Source organism: Bos grunniens, chromosome 10 (assembly GCF_055505025.1).
Source record: "Bos grunniens cultivar Pamir isolate PY7600 chromosome 10, Bosgru_T2T1.0, whole genome shotgun sequence".
Classification (NCBI taxonomy): Eukaryota; Metazoa; Chordata; class Mammalia; order Artiodactyla; family Bovidae; genus Bos; species Bos grunniens.
The window spans coordinates 33497082-33515139 of record NC_141174.1 but is presented as its reverse complement, the minus strand read 5'-3'; the positions used below and the strand labels follow the sequence as shown (position 1 = coordinate 33515139).

Genomic DNA, 18058 nt, shown 5'->3' with positions numbered 1-18058 from the left:
ACCTATGCCTCATAAAGGTATGTTAACAGGTGAAAATTCTGGCAAGTATACAGCCTGTAGCAAGTACTCAATAATTGGTACTTATTATTATTATTTAAACTATCTTTTCTTTTTGCTAGCCAAGATTTTCTTTGTCCTTTCTTTATAAAATATTACTTATTACTTTATAAAAATATAAGCTACAAAGATAATAAGCACATAAGAAAGTACACGAAATACCTTATACAGTGCAGATGTTGAGGCTGAGCCCACTGCAAATGCCACTCCTATGATGGAATCGGCATGGAAGTTATCTGCATACGCCATCATCACGATGCCAGTGATTGCCATTATTGCAGCGACTATCTGTCACAAAGAATGCAAAGAAAAAAATGTTTACATTGATGCCTCCATATCCCAGAGCAAGCATTTGAAAAACCCATGGGAGTTGCTACATGCTTCCTCAAACCCAATTACCTCTTGTACATCACTGTTTAAATGTAGGAGGGTCAGTGTTAGAAAGAAATCCATATACTCATGAGACATCCAGGCAGAGAATATAAAAGCTGCTCACATATTCTAATTAAGGACTAGTAATTTTAGTTTAATTTTTTAGCTCCGCTTCCTATAGATTAATACCCATATTGATGAAATAAATTTAATAGGAAGTCACTTCTTAGCATTTTCATCTATACTGTGTTCTTTTCCTTCAAATAATTCAGCACATATCAATCAGCTCCTTGGATCAATGCAGGTTTCTGAAGATCTCCACATAATCAGAACTTGATTATGGTGATGTAATATTGATTGAGACATAATAAGAGACAAGTTTTAGGCCAAAGTAAAAAAAGAACTGAGAATAATCTTTCAGAATGATTTATAAGGAGTGAGTTGAGTTTGCATTGTCACTTGCCAGTGTCAAGCGGAGGCTACTTCCTTTTGTTTACATGTAAACTAAGCCACAGAAAGATAATTTCATTGAGCTATTCTAAAGCATTAGCTGTATAAAGTGAAATATTAATAATTGATTGAAATCATAATGGTTTACTGTAAATTAATATGATCCTTGATACATTCCAAAGAGAAGTCCACTTCCTTTGTGAAATGCTCATTGACATCTGTTTCTTTCATTATCTCGACCTGCTTTTACTGGAAAACATTTTAAAGATACAGTAAAAAGTAAAGTAACAACTCTGGAATAGGAAACACTATGTTATTTCATTGTGAAATAGTCTCACTGACTTTAAGATCACGATGCAACTTTGTGGGAAATTTAAAAATACTTGCTGATTGATTTTGTTAAGCTTCAGTTCTGAGTATTCCCAAGTAAACTTACCTCTGTAGATAGATTTCTCACATATGTGATTTTTTTCGACCCTTTGAAATATTATTAGTGAATTATTCATTACAATCAAATGTATATCTTTAACATGTAACTTGCTGGAGGGCAGTGTGAAGTATGATAACGATGACATGTATAATTTAGATGCTGTTAAAGCATTTCTTTTGTTAATGACCACCCAAAGCCAGGGCACAGTTGATATCAGAGCCAGCTCCATACTGAAGCGTCTTTTATGAGAAACAGCAGGAGTACTTGAGAACAGACGCCGACTTGTCAGCAGTGAAAAACTGTCTTCATAAACCGTTATCCGGGAGGCTACATGATGGGGGGTGTTGCTCATGCTGAGTGAGTATTACAGTCTCTAGAGCTATCAGGCATGTGTTCCAGTTAGACTGTATGAAACAGAATTTAATACACACACTATGAGGCGCCAAGGACATTTTCCAAACAGGAAGTAATAGACTCATAAATAAACATGGTGGTTACCTAGGCCTGGAAGCTCTGCGAAGGTTATTATTTTCTTTGATTTGGGGATTTATAGTTCAGCTAGGGATTGCAGTCTTTGTTTGGGTAGTCTGATGTCAAAGAAATGAAAAGTTATGTTAGATATGGACAGTTTCTGATTTGTTTTTGTGTTTCATGAGTGTTCGTGTGTTCACAGATAGATTTCCCTCAAAATATTGAACTTGTAGGATAAAACATTTGAATTAATATTTGATTTCTTTCTACCAAGCATCAGTTGTATTGTCTTGGTCAAATAAACAGGTGATATCTTCAAGACAGGGATAATAGAATATAATGTTAATCCTAAAGAACTTTAATGTGATATACTGCTTTGAACTTTAAAATATTAAAATTATTCTATAATATACAATATTCAGGCTTAGGCAATTGTGTATAATACATAATTCTTGATTTAGGGAATTCTGAAAATAAACAGTCCCTACAAAAATAGGGGGAAAAAACCAAAAACACTGTGGAAAATGTTGAACAAGGAATACAGTTAGCCACAGGATATGACTCCAACTGGGAACTCTTCCTTTTCTGAGTCAGCCATTAGTAAAAATACATATGCACTATATTTCTGTTATATGTTTTCTCAATATAGGAATTAGACATGGACAAAGGTTACATAACTTAATAGCAATTCAGAATTATAACCATGATGAACCTCTTAAAGATCTCCATTATATTTAATATTCAAGTGCTTATGAAATTATTAGCTCAGACCATTTAAACTGACATATCAATTACATTAGCATCTCTCTGAATTGTGTTCATGGAGAGAAGCATTTTTCACTTCGGGGACCAGACAACACTATTAGTTAAGTTCCAAAAGCATGAAAATTTGATATTTTTGATGTTAGAAAAATTATTCTCTATGGTATGAACAGTTATTTATAGGTTAGTAGGTTATCTGGGAATAAAAGATAATTTAAATTATTTTCCACATTTCTATTTACATTTCACAACTATCTGATAGAACAAGTTCTCTGTGGCCATGTTTCAAAATGTTTTCATTATATTTCTTATCTACATAGTTGAAACTAAGGGAAAGGAACTCAGCTAATCTAGAAAATTCAGGGAAATTTTGGGTGGCAGGCTCATTTGGAGTGGTGGCTTGGATGATCTTGGAGTGGCTCTGTCTCCTACCATGGGTTAACTGCAAGAGTAAATATTCTTGAGATTGCTGGAAAACAGGTGACCTGAGTACAGGTCTGAATCACATGCATTTTCAGAAGTAATCAATCATTAAGGCAGGATTAATTGTCTTCACGATGGTGTGATCACTCATCTAGAGCCAGACATCCTGGAATGTGAAGTCAAGTGGGCCTTAGAAAGCATCACTATGAACAAAGCTAGTGGAGGTGATGAAATTCCAGTTGAGCTATTTCAAATCCTGAAAGATGATGCTGTGAAAGTGCTGCACTCAATATGCCAGCAAATTTGGAAAACTCAGCAGTGGCCACAGGACTGGAAAAGGTCAGTTTTCATTCCAATCCCAAAGAAAGGCAATGCCAAAGAATGCTCAAACCACACAATTGCACTCATCTCACACACTAGCAAAGTAATGCTCAAAATTCTCCAAGCCAGGCTTCAGTAATATGTGAACCGTGAACTTCCAGATGCTGGTTTTAGAAAAGGCAGAAGAACCAGAGATCAAATTGCCAACATCCGCTGGATCATGGAAAAAGCAAGAGAGTTCCAGAAAAACATCTATTTCTGCTTTGTTGACTATGCCAAAGCCTTTGACTGTACGGATCACAATAAACTGTGGAAAATTCTGAAAGAGATGGGAATACCAGACCACCTGACCTGCCTCTTGAGAAACCTGTATGCAGGTCAGGAAGCAACAGTTAGAACTGGACATGGAACAACAGACTGGTTGCAAATAGAAAAGGGAGTATGTCAAGGCTGTATATTGTCACCCTGCTTATTTAACTTATATGCAGTTTATATCATGAGAAACGCTGGGTTGGAAGAAGCACAAGCTGGAATCAAGATTGCTGGGAGAAATATCAATAACCTCAGATATGCAGATGACACCACCCTTATGGCAGAAAGTGAAGAGGAACTAAAAAGCCTCTTGATGAAAGTGAAGGAGGAGAGTGAAAAAGTTGGCTTAAAGCTCAACATTCAGACAATGAAGATCATGGCATCTGGTCCCATCACTTCATGGGAAATAGATGGGGAAACAGTGGAAACAGTGTCAGACTTTATTTTTCTGGGCTCCAAAATCACTGCAGATGGTGACTGCAGCCATGAAATTAAAAGACGCTTACTCCTTGGAAGGAAAGTTATGACCAACCTAGATAGCATATTCAAAAGCAGAGACATTACTTTGCCAACAAAGGTCTGTCTAGTCAAGGCTATGGTTTTTCCAGTGGTCATGTATGGATGTGAGAGTTGGACTGTGAAGAAAGCTGAGCACCAAAGAATTGATGTTTTTGAACTGTGGTGTTGGAGAAGACTCTTGAGAGTCCCTTGAACTGCAAGGAGATCCAACCAGTCCATCCTAAAGGAGATAGGTCCTGGGTGTTCATTGGAAGGACTGATGCTGAAGCTGAAACTCCAGTACTTTGGCCACCTCACGCGAAGAGCTGACTCACTGAAAAAGACCCTGATGTTGGGAGGGATTGGGGGCAGGAGGAGAAGGGGACGACAGAGGATGAGATGGTTGGATGGCATCACCGACTTGATGGACATGAGCTTAGGTGAACTCCGGGAGTTGGTGATAGACAAGGAGGCCTGGTGTGCTGCGATTCATGGGGTCGCAAAGAGTTGGACACGACTGAGCGGCTGAACTGAACTGAATATTCTTCTCAACAAAAAAACATAAAGTGATTCTTTTTGGGCTCAGGACGTTGAAAATGTGCCAGCAGAAAGCCAGCACTTTAAATACTGTGTCAGAAGTGCTCATATGTGACATCTACATGATGACAGACACACAAAAAAAGCTTCTGAGCATGTTAGTGTCCACAGGAGGGACTCCTGTGCTGAAAATGCACCATCTCATGGTGCCACCTGCTTGGCTTCAGAAAAACACGGCTCTCCTGACAACCTACTCCAGTTCTAGCTCCGTAACCAACCAGAGGTGTCTACACAAGATGGACACCCACCACTACCATTACTTGAATCTGACTTCAGTGAAAATGTTAGTAACCAGAGTGACCATAAAGCTCCAATGCCTCATTTTTAACCTTCTGAACCTCTGGGTTCCCTCCCATCATGGTGTGCCCACCTGGGGTGAGAACCCGGAGGGAGATAATTTATTTAGCCCATTACCCTTGCATGCTACTTGAGTGACATCACCACCTGATGCAGCTTCCTTCCTCTGCAGGCTCAGTCCCCTGAGATCTTAATCTGTATCAGCTCTCAGGGCCAGTCACAGAGGGACCTGGTTTGAGCCTGTTCTTAAAGCTCAAAGAGGGCGTTAACAATAAACATTTGGGGATTGCACAGATCTACATACCACCTGTGTCCCTGCCTGAAAGCTAGGTTTCTTTCCCCTCTCGAAGAATTAGTTTGTACAGATAACTGGCTTTTGCCTGTTTCTGTTTTCCTTTATCTTCATTTCCCCTCCTCTTTTGGCTCAGGTCCTCAAAAACTACAAGAGTCCAGCCCTTCTCTGGATCTCCAACCTCATTATAGTCACTGTGTTTCCCACTGACAAATGACTTCCAGAACTATTATTTGCATAACAATATCAGTTCTTCTCAATTCAGGGTATTGAGACGATCCTTTAACTGCTTCTCTTTCTAATTGTAATTGCTTAGTTTGTGATGTGGTTAACCCTGTTTCTGGAGCTGGGTGGAGCATAGATTCACTCACACTGGAGCCTTGAGTCCTAAGCCTACATCAGGCTCTGAAATTGAGGGCCTCAAAGTTATACTGCTGGCCAGACTATACTCGTCAGGACTCAAGGTCAGCAGTTGAAGGTGGATACACACCTTGGCCAATGAGACCTGCACTGATGATTATCCTTGTTTCCTGTGAGTGTCTAGGTAGAGTCCATTTCAGGGAAACATCGCTACACAGAATCCTTAAATTTGTCCACATTTTATGTTTGCATGAGTGCGTGCTAAGTCGCTTCAGTCGTGTCCAACTCTTTGCCATCCTATCAACTATAGCCTGCTAGGTTCCTTTGTCCGTGAGGATTCTCTAGGCAGGAATACTGGAGTGGGTTGCCATGCCCTCCTCCAGACATGTTATGTTTAAGCTTCCATAAAGAAGAGCCATCTATTTACTCAAAGCCAGTGAGATTGGACAAGAGTCAATGTGTGAGAAATAAAAGAGGTAAGCATTCTGCAGCAGTCCAGATATTATGTGTGTGTTCAGGGGTAGCGGGGTGAGGAGGTCCCAGGGTTTACATCTCAAACTAGATTCCCACCCTCCATCCCCATCACACACACACACACACACACACACTCTCTCTCTCTCTCTCTCTCTCTCTCTCTCTCTCAAAGGGAGACCAGGATGGAAAAAAGAAGGAAAGAAATCCCAGAAGGAAAGACTCAAGAGTGTGTGGAAGCTGGTGTTGTTCAGTCACTCAGTTGTGTCCAACTCTTTGTGACCCCATGGACTGCAGCACACCAGGCTTCCCTGTCCTTCACCATCTCCCAGAGCTTGCTCAAACTCATGTCCATTGAGTTGGTGATGCCATCCAACCATCTCATCCTGTCATCCCCTTCTCCTTTTATCTTTCTCAGCATCAAGGTTTTTCCCAATATGCTGGCTTTTCATATCAAGTGGCCAAAGTATTAGAGCTTCAGCTTCAACATCAGTCCTTATAATGAATATTCAGAGTTGGTTTCCTTTAGAGTTGACTGGTTTGATCTCCTCATGGTCCAAGGAACTCTCAAGAGTCTTCTCCAACACCACAGTTCGAAAGCATCAGTACTTCGGCGCTCAGCCTTCTTTATGGTCCAACTCTCACATCCATACATGACTACTGGAAAAACCATAGCTTTGACTAGATGGACCTTTGTTGGCAAAGTAACATCTCTGCTTTTCAATACATTGTCTAGGTTTGTCATAGATTTTTTTCCCAGGACCAAGCGTCTTTTAATTTCATGGCTGCAGTCACTGTCCACAGCAATGATGTGGAAGGTAGATGGGACCTATTGACTGTAACTTGTTGACAGGGTTTATGGATTCCTTATGGGCATAAAATCAGAGAACCTTTCCAGTTCAACTTTCACTTCCTTGTATTCGTGAATTATTCTCCTGCCAAGAGGGGGAAGAAAGGGGAAGAGTCCCACTACCCATCCTCTGCTCTCTCCTCTAGGAAGCATGAAGATTCCAGACAGAGGAGCCTGCACTGCACATGAATAAAGAGTTACTGCATAAATGTCAATCAAAGGCAAGATGGAAACAAAAGGTTGCCTTGAATTTCATCTAAATATGTAATACTGGCATAAATCAGTAGAAGCTCAGAGCCCTGATTTAGAGTGCCCTGGAGCCCAGTTAGAATTCGGAGACGAGCAGTTTAAGCAATGAATGATTCCATTCAACTGACATACCCTGGTCGGTTCTTGGCAGATGGCGGCAAGTCTCCAAAAGAGCCAAAGCGTGGGAAGCTAAACACACAGGGAGCCAGTTATACCTAGAAAATAGGTGGGTGCCAAGCTGAAGGGACACAAATTCATTTCCTAAATCTGCTATAAAAGTCGAGGTCCACTGAACCATTCATTGCCCACCAATTTCCTTCATACTTTCAAGCAAATTTTAAAAGGAAAGAAAAATTTCAATTAATAATAGAAAAATAAGGGAGCAACAATATCTGAAAGAAAGTGTGTTAATTTTCTAGTCTGACTTTTACTTTTCCTTAGAGTGAAATGGACACTCATGACAGAAGAAAACCTGAAGCAGTGCCTCATTTTTATTTTTTTGGTGAGAACTTTTTTTATTAAGGTGATTTTTCTGGTTCTGATGAATTTAAGAATGCTAGCTAAATAAAACAGAATCTTGGAGATGGTTAAAACATCCATCTTCAATCCTGCAAGAGCTGGATTCTCAGTAACACTTTTGCAATTAGAAAAGGTCTTTTAAAGAAATTTGCTAATTTCCACAGGATAACCATACATCAGCTGTAAGCAAGTACTTATGAAAGGGTTTTTTTTTTTTTTTTAAACACACCAAAGCTTACCAGCCAGTTGGTTGAAAGGATTTCATAATAGAAAACTAAATGTATGAGTGATTACCTTTTCATCTGTAATTCAATCAATATTCCAAGGAAACTAAATATTAACAAGTTAAGGCTTCCCTGGTGGCTCAGATGGTAAAGAATCTGCCTGCAACGCAGGAGACCCAGATTTGATCCCTGGGTCAGGAAGATCCCCTGGAGAAGGAAATGGCAACCCACTCCAGTATTCTTGCCTGGAGAATCCCATGGAGGGAGGAGCCTGGCGGGCTACAGTCCACGGGGTCACAAAAAGTCGGACACAACTGAGTGACTGACACTGAGGCCACATGTTTCACCCTAAGGGTGATGATTCTTGGGTCATGCAAATTAGAATTATAACCCCCAGATTCTATTTTTCTGAACTACTGAAGACTTAGAATGAGTCAGAAATATGTTTTGATTTGATGACTGAAAGCAATCCTTTAACTGTTTTTAAAAAGAGTAGTCCAAGTGGGGTGGCATGTACAGGCAGTGTCTTATTTATGGATATAGGCAATAAGAGCTGCATTTTTGTTGTCTGTATTCTATTTGCCCTCCTCTGATTTCTCAAATGACCTAATTATACATGTTCTCAATATGTCTTATTAGGAAAAGAATTGCTGATATGGTCAGAAGGCAAAATGCTGAGTATGTTTTGGTGCTTCTTATATTCCATGGCCTGATTATGGGCATTATTAAAATTACATCTTGACATTCTTCTAGAATATGGCATTAAAAACTTCCTAACACTTTAACAGTCAGAAGTGAAGTGCCTCCTATCATTTTAAAAGAAAAATTCTGACTTCTCCAGCATGACTGACATTAATGCTCACCATTTTATCACCTATGATGTCTTAGTTTATGTATTTACTTATTAACAACTACTTATTGGCTACTTAATTTTTCTATCAGGTCTTCTCATTACTAACAGATACTGTATTAGTTTCTTGAGGCTGCTGTAACAAATGGCCACAAACTTGGTGACTGAAAACAGCAAATATCTATTCTGTCATAGTTGTGGAGGCCCGAAGTTCAAAATAGGCAGGGCCATGCTCACCACCGCAGTTCTGGGAGAGAATACATTCCTGCCTCTTCCAGTTTCTCGTTGCTGCCCCAGCTTTCCTAGGCTTGTGACCACATCACTCCAATCTCTGTCTCTGTGGGTACATCACTCCTCCTCTTCTGTGGGTCTTTCCTGTGTGTATCTCTTCTAAGGATACTTGTTACTGGATTTAGCAGACACCTTGTTACTGGATGGGCTTCCCTGGTGGCTCAGAGGGTAAAGCATCTGCCTGCAATGCAGGAGACCTGGGTTCAATCCCAGGGTCGGGAAGATCCCCTGGAGAAGGAAATAGCAACCCACTCCAGTATTCTTGCCTGGAGAATCCCATGGACAGAGGAGCCTGGTGGGCTACAGTCCACAGGGTTGCAAAGAGTCGGACACGACTGAACGACTTCACTTTCATTTTCGCTTTGTTACTGGATTTAGCAGACACCCAGATCAACTAGGATGAGCTCCTGTTTGTAAAAATCCTTAAGTTAAATATGTCTGCAAAGGCTATTTTTTCAAGTAAGGTCACATTAATAGGTTCTGGAGATTAGGATGTGGACACCTTATTGGGGCCCACCATTTCACCCACCACAGATGCCAATTTTAAAATATTAAGTTGGCCAAAAAGTTCATAAGATGTTTTTCCATAACGTTATGGAAAAACTCTAATGGACTTTTTTGTTAGCCCAATAGCATGCTTTGTAACTTCTAGGTAGATTTCCTAAATCTGCCATTTAAATATAAGTTACACAGCTGAGTTTTTTCTTCTAAAAGACCTCAAATAAACGTTGTCTTTTTTTATACGACCTTTTGCATAAGTTTCATTCATTCATTCTAATACAACTGATTTCCTTACTGGTAAATCTAACAGCATCTTACTGCCTTTTTATACTGTTCATGGGGTTCTCATGGCAAGAATACTGAAGTGGGATGAGATGGTTGGACGGCATCACTGATACAATAGGCATGAACCTGAGTGAACTCTAGGAGATGGTGAGGGACAAGAAGGCCTGGTGTGCTGCCATTCATGGGGTTGCAAAAATTAGGACATGACTTAGCAACTGAACAACAACAGCAAATCTAACAGTGGGTGTGTTGATTTCCTTCTGGTAGTCACATTACACTGAAAAACCAGAAAAGCCCCTATATCTCCTTTCTTTCCCTCTTGTCTGAAAAGATTTCCAAATTCTCATGGGTGATTCTCGTGGTGATAGATAGAAATGAGAAAGATCTTGTAAGTATGAGTTCATTCACTATATCCCTAAATATGTACAGTCCCTATTTTGTCCCTTGTATTGTTCTAGGTGTTAGAGATAGAGGCAGAGCCAGTTTCATGGGTATATGACCTGTACAGATGCACTGGGCCCCATAATGTTTCCATCTTGTAATTATTCACAATGTTTTTCAGCAAGGGGCTCTGCATTTTCACTTTTCACTGGGCCCCACAAATTATGTCAACCCCAGCTGAATGGATCAGTGAGCAGTGTGAAGAAGGTTCTTGTTCTCAAGGACTTGTTGGGGTTCCTGACACTAGACAGCCAGTGCTTCATGAGTAATGCCATTATGCTAAGCCTCTTGGGTGTGATATCTAAGATTAGCTAGTGGAGAATGAGTGTGAGGCTGTATCTGGTATAGTCGAATGGTATCATGAACTGATTGAGAATTTTTCATCTTGTTTTCTGCGGTAGCTTTCTACTTCTTGTCTGTGTCAAGTTTCAGTTCTGAATTTCTGAGCAGCATCCCCCAAGATACAACCAGAATTAGCTAACTGGCTATTAAGAAAATGTTTTCAGGATGATGGCTATCACAAATTCTCTAATATAGATGTGAATTTCAGCATTTAGCGAGGCAAGGACCCTGGAATCATTGCAACAGGAGCAAAAGTTTGCAATAGCAAAAAAAATGTTTCAACCCAGTCTTGGACATCTCTTTTGAAGAACAGCAATTGTGTGATGTTTATTTTCTGGAAAAACGCTCTTTGTTTGGATCTACTTTTAAATAATTATTTACTCAATATTTTCGTCATGGTGGCATGCCAGATTATATGAATGAGATCTGGCTCCTTATGTCTGCATAGCTGTCAATCAATGTAACAAAGGTCAAATATACAAAAAACCTTTTATTTTTAAATCCAGAATATCTCTGAAAGGAATAAACTCAGAACTGAAGTGGTTGGTGGAAGTTTAATGCTATCCAATTAAGGATATGTACCCCAAAGTACAAGTTGTTGTTTTTAGTTCCATTTCTAGATTAGTCATACTAGATATATAGCCACTTTTAACAGCATTGTGCCACTACTGGTGACTTTAATTACTGTTTGGTAATCTTACTACTTACACCAATATTAATTAAATTCACGGTGGGGGGGGTGGGTGGTGCAAAAAACATGAGTTGTCCTAACATGTTGACTGGGGTGAAAAAAAAACAAACAAACAAATCATAATCTTTACTGTGGCTAATTTTCTCAGACCCTTCTTCCCCAAGTACAGAAGGAGTTGATCATACCATTAATTCTAAAAAAAGAACTTATTTTCCCTGAGTGCCTCCTGTTGACATCAGCTGACTGCCCAATGGAAAAAATCTTTTATCCTCTCATGACATTGTAACTGCCTGGGTGTTCTAGCGCATCTTCAAATTTCAATCTGTACTCAAAACCAAATAAGTTTTGCAGAAACTCCACAAAACAAAGCAGCTCTCCCAATGCCAAGGATTTATGATTAAATGCAGCCTCACGCATCGAATCAAGTGTGCTATTACCCTCACTCCCATGAACCTGTCTTTCAGCACGATCCATGACAGCAAGAAGACAAAGGCTTTGTTACAACAGAACAGAGCAGAGACATCCGTGGCTGTCAGCTTCTTTAAAGCCAGTAAATACAGGTAATTAGTCAAAGTCCATAGAATAGAAAAGGGAGCAGTTCTTTTAAGAAAGAGCTTCAACGTCAGACCATCTTCACCAAAAATTCGACTGCATTCCCTAAGGAAGAAAGAGAGGTTAATAGGTATTGATGTTAACACATCTTGTGTGGACTAGCTCTTGACAATCATTTTTAGGCAAGAGCACAAACCCTCAAGACCCATTATTCATGTGTGGAACCTACTGAACCCAGGGCTGTCATCTTCAGGCCATGAGTGGAAAGGGTTGCATGGAGGAGTTCCCATCTCCCCAAGCACAGGCCTTCCCTACCCATTCTGCAAGATTCTGGGGGTAGCCATTCTGCTTTTGCTGAATATTCTTAGAGAAACCTGGAGAAATCCAGAAATGAGTGGTTGCTGGAATCACTAGCTATTCAAAGATATAGAAGATGCTTTCCCAACGGACAAATGCAACAGTGTCAAGACACCTGCTACAGATTGAATAGGCTACAGACAATGTGCAACCTCACACAGCATGCAAAGGCAAGCGCAGCTCGGTATTTTATTATTCCTAAAACATTATGCCTCTTTCTAACATATCTGCCCACTGAACTAATTTCTTTTACACCTTCCCTGGTAGCTCAGCTGGTGAAGAATACACCTGCAACCCAGGAGACCCCAGTTCAATCCCTGGGTCAGGAAGATCCCCTAGAGAAGGGGTAGGCTACCCACTCCAGTATTCTTGGGCTTCCCTGGTGGCTCAGATGGTAAAGAATCCGCCTGCAATGCAGAAGATATGGGATCGATCGCTGGGTTGGGAAAATCCCCTGGAGAAGGCCATGGCAACCCACTCCAGTATTCTTGCCTGGAGAATCCCCCATGAACAGAGGAGCTTGGTGGGCTACGGTCCACGGGGTCACAAAGAGTCGGACACGAGCTGAGCCACTAAGCACAGCATAGCATTTTTAAGGCAGAAAAAATGAAGGAAGTTTCTGTGACAACCCCCAAATCATAAAATAAATAAAATTCAAGTTGCATTTACATACAAACTTGGACCATTCTGGAGGAGTTGTCTGAATATACTGCTTAAAAATAGTCATTTCAGTTAAATCTTTGATTTGCATGGTTTCTGACTAAATTAATTATTTAGTCCAGAGGGTTGTTTTAATCAAATTGTTGAGGCTAGCAATATATACAGGTGATATTTAAAGTGATAGAATAACAATGCCTTTTTGATTATGGACTGAAAACAGGCTGGGAGTCGTTCATGAACATTCAAGCTTTCGTTAGGCAACTATCTCGTGTCAGGCATTGTTTTTCTTCAAGAGTAGTAAAAATATCCCGTTTAAAGCAACAAGTTATTCACAGTTGCACGTTTATGTTTATAAATCTATTTATATGGCTCTAGATAGCTCTAGTTTCTGGTTTCTCTTCTAGCTCTTTCTGAAGAGAGAGAATTGTGTCTCAAAGTATTACTTTGCCTCAAAGCAATCTCCAGGCAATGTTTGCCTCCCCTGTATGAAGTGATTCAGCCCACAGGAGGACAGCATGTGGGGAGGGCATGACCAAGTGGTGAGGCTTCAGGCTCAGGGGGATGAGCTTCAATATCAAGTCTCGTAGTAAACGTTGCTTCCAAGCAGCTGAGAACACAGGGAATTGTAGGCCAGTGACTCTCAGAAGGTTAAAAATCCATTTTGAACACATGGACATGCATGCCGTGGTTTTACTTTCATGTGAGAGACAACCAAAATGGAAAGGTTTCATAAAATCAAAATGGGATTTCCCAAAGCTAAATTTTAACTTGAAGGAGACAAAACTTCAGGGAAGGGACTAAATAAGCCAGAGGCAAAAGCTTTTGCAAAGTAAACAGAAATTACACATGCTCACACACACAGGAAAATGGATGGTGTCTCTGCTTTGTTTGGCTTTACTGAGGTGTAATTGATTTACAATATTATAAAATGGATGGCCTTTCTAAAGCCCTACTGTTGAGATACTCAGAATCAGAGGCACACACAGAGCAAGCAACAGTTTTTATGGAGCATCTAGGCACATGCTTTGTATTCTGTTCTTACAGAGAGATTTGGTCCTTGAGGAAATCTGCCAGGGAGAGCTGGAGTGGGGAGTCATGGGTTTATTTATCCTGACATCTATAACTTCTAAACGTCCTTTAAAATACATATTCATTAAGAACCACAACAAATCTATTTATGATTAAAGACTTTCTTTTCCTATCACAAGCCCTAGCCAGTGATGGTTCTTCTTACCAAGGGCTCCACCATCATGCTGGGTAGAATGCACTCAAAGACTTTGGATTCAGGAAAGGAAACACCCTGCCCCGTGGAGAAGCCAGCAGAGGCAGGTGGGCTGAGGAGAGTGCCCCCAGTATAGCACTGCTGCCTAGCAGAGGCTCTTGGCCTGGCTTATCCTGTCCCCCAAGAACTGGCTTCCTCCTTGTTACCCTTTCTTCCCCTTTCCTCTCAGTGCCAACCTTCTCCCCACTTGTCACTGCTGTTACAAGAATTAAAATTGGTCTCCAAACACCAGTTCACCTGAGTAAAACCTCTTGCTGTTTAAGCATTAAGTGCTAGGAAATGTGAAAATTTCTTTTAAAAAGATGAATTTCTGTGGAGAAACAGATAACAACAGCCTGTCTCTCCCTGGGATGATGAGATCAGAGATCAGAATTTCTAGACAAGAAGCATTGACAGGAGGCAAAATTTGGAAAGAAGCTTAGAAGTTGGGGGTACTGACAATGTAATCATGCTCATCGCTGTTCCAGCAGCTACTAGTTACGGAACACTTTCTGCATGTTGGATGGCATCTTAAGCACATTTCCTAGCTTCCTGACATATGGCAGGTGTATCTTTGGCTCTAGTTTCAGGCTTTCTAGAGATTTTTTTCCCTTAAGAAATGACCCTTTGATATTCTTTTGATATACCATCAAAACTGGTATATAATTTTTTTCTTAAATTTCAAATTCACCTGAGGCAATTGAATTCTCTTAACTGTATATAAATGGCATGATTGAAATATCAAAAACTACTTCCAAATGAACAATCCTTACCACCCAGTTTTGATACTTTGTTGAAAATTCTTTTGATGTTAGTGATACGGAAAAAAACTGGAAATGCTTTCATACCATTCAAGAGAAAGGGAGAAAACAGAGGGTTTGATGCTATGGGATACATCCAATAGACACTAACTATTCTCCCCTTGTTCTGCCATGAGAGCTTCGTGGGGTGACTTCTTGGCAGACAGTGTTAATGGCAGAGTCCCTTGGCAGACTCTCCTTTGGCAGAGTCCACAGGGAATAAAGATCAAGGATCTCAGAATTTTCTGGCAGTGTTTACCTTTCATATGGAGGGGGCCACTAGAGAATATTCCCTACAAAGACAATGTTTTCTGCTTGACAATAAAAGCTCTTTGATTCAGTTTCAGAAATGGTCAACTTCACGCTAGGACTAACAGGTGGAGGTGTCCTGTCAAGTCACAGATTTCACTAAATTCAGAGTTCATTCGGTGTGAGAGAAACTCATTCCCCAAACACCACTTCTGTCAGCAGGAGCCTCTTGTTGTAAATGTGTTCTCTTAAGTAACACTGACCTGGCTTGCTTTGAGGTCTTCTGAGGCATTACTTCCCATACTAACCTTTTGCTGTTTTTAATCTGCATATGTGTCTAAACCATAGGAACCTTTGAGTAGAACACATACCCTATAAGTAAATGGAGGTATCTGCAATCAGGGAGAACTTTATTCTGATGATCATGTCCCCTGCAATCATGTATTAAGTATTGTTATCTAAAAAGATCTTATGCCCCAGGATCATGTCTGTTTTAATGGGAAGAAATTAGTTTTAGCAATCCTTAACAGATATAAGGCTTTTTTCTTTCCTCCAAACAAGAAAACACTTCTCTTTGAACTGGTTTTTGTTGCTTTAATGATAGCAGAATGTTCATGCACACACAGAGAAAGTCAGCTCACAGTGTGACTTCAGGATTCCCGGGCAATTCCAAGCTGGTGATAGAAATTGGAAGTTGAAGATAAAGCCTTCAGAATGTCTTACGTTTTTAAGGACAGTCTTACCATGTTATCATAAGGTAAAAGGGCAAGGTAGAAAGGTTATTTGGGCTCCTGTAAGACAAATTTATTGCCATTCTGCTGAGGAGGAATAAGCAAAAAAGCTGTCACTCTCCCATTGCCATCTGCTGAAGTCAAGACCACTGTTTTCTCTTGGTGAGCAGAGTGACTGTCCTGGAAGTTGTTCCTTGATTCTGGTTTTTCTTTTCAAGAAGCTGTCTGTTGGCAAAGGACCTTTAACCCAAATGCTACTTTTGCCTTTCCTCAGTGCTGCACAGGACTAGATGACATGACTCTGCCAACTTTCCGATCTCTCCAAGATGGAGCTGCATAAGCCAGATCTAACTCAGAGCAACCAATACAACCATGGCAGTCAAGTTCATGGCCAGCAAACCAACAGACAAAGCTCTCTGTTCCTAGCCAGCAAAGAACAGCTTCTTTTAAACCATCCCAAGGCCAGACTTCCATTTGCATGAGACCAAGTCATTTTATCTGCTATAATACCACTGTGTCCAGAATACTGAGCAAGTGTTTTTGTAAGAATCTTATTAATACAGTGTTTTTTTTTCTTTCTGGGCTCGAGACCCTGGGTTGTTCTTTGAAAACATGATAGAGAGATTGAGCTGGATTAAAATCTGGGTTCCATTATTTATAAATGTGTGACCTTGGACAAGTCACTGAATCTCTCCAAACCTGTTATTCTTGTGCTAAAATAGGGATAATTAACACCACCTTAAAAGGTGGCTGTTACCACCAATGATAATTAGATAAGATCTGCAAAAGCACTAGCACAGTGCCTGGCATGTTGTAGACAATAATTTTGGAGGGAGGAGCGAGCTGATTCTGTTTCTTCATGTTCATATGTTCATTACTGACCTTAGATCCTGCCTCTCCACACTTAGCTCATCTTTCAAAGAGATGAAATCATGCATATTTGCATGAAATTATTTCAAACCATCTCCTATTGGCCATTTAATATGAAACCTACCTGAATTTTTTCATTGGAGATTGTTTTTCTTGAGCAGTGGCCAGATGACCAGAATAATAGACTGGGAAAAACATAATGTTCCAGTTCGTTGAAAACCAAGTCATGAAAAATGGACAGTAGAAGTTCTTATAAGTAATTTTTACAATCTGTGTGGTTCCAACCCAAGATGATGACACTGACAAGATGATCAAAAGTCCCCAGGCAGCCTTCAGAACCATGGACATGCAGGATAGGCAGCGAGCCTTGATTCTGTTTTCTTGGCTGCTGTTCTCAGGATGAGTCTGTGTTCCATCATCCCCTGCAAACAGGAAAGGAATACAAATGTGTGGAAATCAAGTTATAAAACAGAAATCAAAGAGACAGACAGTAGAATCACCAGTGTTTTGTTTTCCCTGCTATCATTTGAAGAGACAAATAACACTGGCTCATTTTCTGTCTGGAATCTCTGCTCTATAAGGTATACTGTGTATCTGGGACCCTTATCCAGGCCATGATGATGCTGATGAACTTGGTGGATGCTCTCTGTTCTCAGGGGAACCCTACCCACCTCCTTGTGAGAGCATTTCAGCTTCAAAGGCTTTGGCCTTGGCCACATGATCTGCTTTGCCTAATCAAACATGAACAGATGGTATGTTCACCATCTGTGGTATGGTATGCCAGCTCTCTGTAGAAGCTTTAAGAGGCTTCACACAGTCCCACTACCTATCTCTAGCTCTTCCTTTCTGCCAATAGAATGGAAAATCTCAAATAGAAGCTGGTCTATGTAGGAGAATGAGCAGGACCTAGTTAGAACCCTGTATTCACCAACATAAAAAGTGAATGAGAAATAAGTACTTATTGTTATTTCCCACTGAGTTTTTTTTTTTTTTTTTTTTAAACTGCAGCAAAGATTAAATAGAGCAAGTCTGGACTGCACAAAATCACCTCCTACCTCAGAACAAATTACTATTTAATATATTTCTGGGAGCACAGTGAGTTCTGCTTTATATTTTTACAGTTACTAAGAAAATTTAGTAGCATTTTTTTTCACACTGAAATAGCCGAAGTTCTCCAAAAGTGACAATCATAAAGGCCTTCTCCCTAAGAGTGAAAACAAGT

General features: G+C 40.2%; 1 protein-coding gene and 1 long non-coding RNA gene across 5 annotated transcripts in view; one reads left to right on the top strand and one right to left on the bottom strand.

The window, feature by feature from the left end:
- The window catches only part of LOC147364281 (uncharacterized), a 121594-nt gene extending 105053 nt beyond the window's left edge, over positions 1-16541 (top strand). Inside the window, exon 2 of the long non-coding RNA XR_015134329.1 lies at positions 16241-16541. This is a non-coding gene — a long non-coding RNA (uncharacterized LOC147364281). The remainder of the gene's footprint in view (positions 1-16240) is intronic.
- Positions 1-18058, bottom strand: part of SLC35F4 (solute carrier family 35 member F4) — a 211948-nt gene that overhangs the window by 9745 nt on the left and 184145 nt on the right. For 3 of the 4 annotated variants that reach the window (XM_086320529.1, XM_086320528.1, XM_086320530.1), the window contains exons 3-5: positions 16961-17258; positions 11794-12013; positions 220-345 (exon numbers count right to left, since the gene is read on the bottom strand). In XM_086320529.1, the coding sequence (XP_086176655.1) occupies positions 220-345; positions 11794-12013; positions 16961-17184 (570 nt within the window). In that variant the 5' untranslated portion in view covers positions 17185-17258. The remainder of the gene's footprint in view (positions 1-219; positions 346-11793; positions 12014-16960; positions 17259-18058) is intronic. The other variant, XM_086320531.1, reaches the window with a different exon arrangement.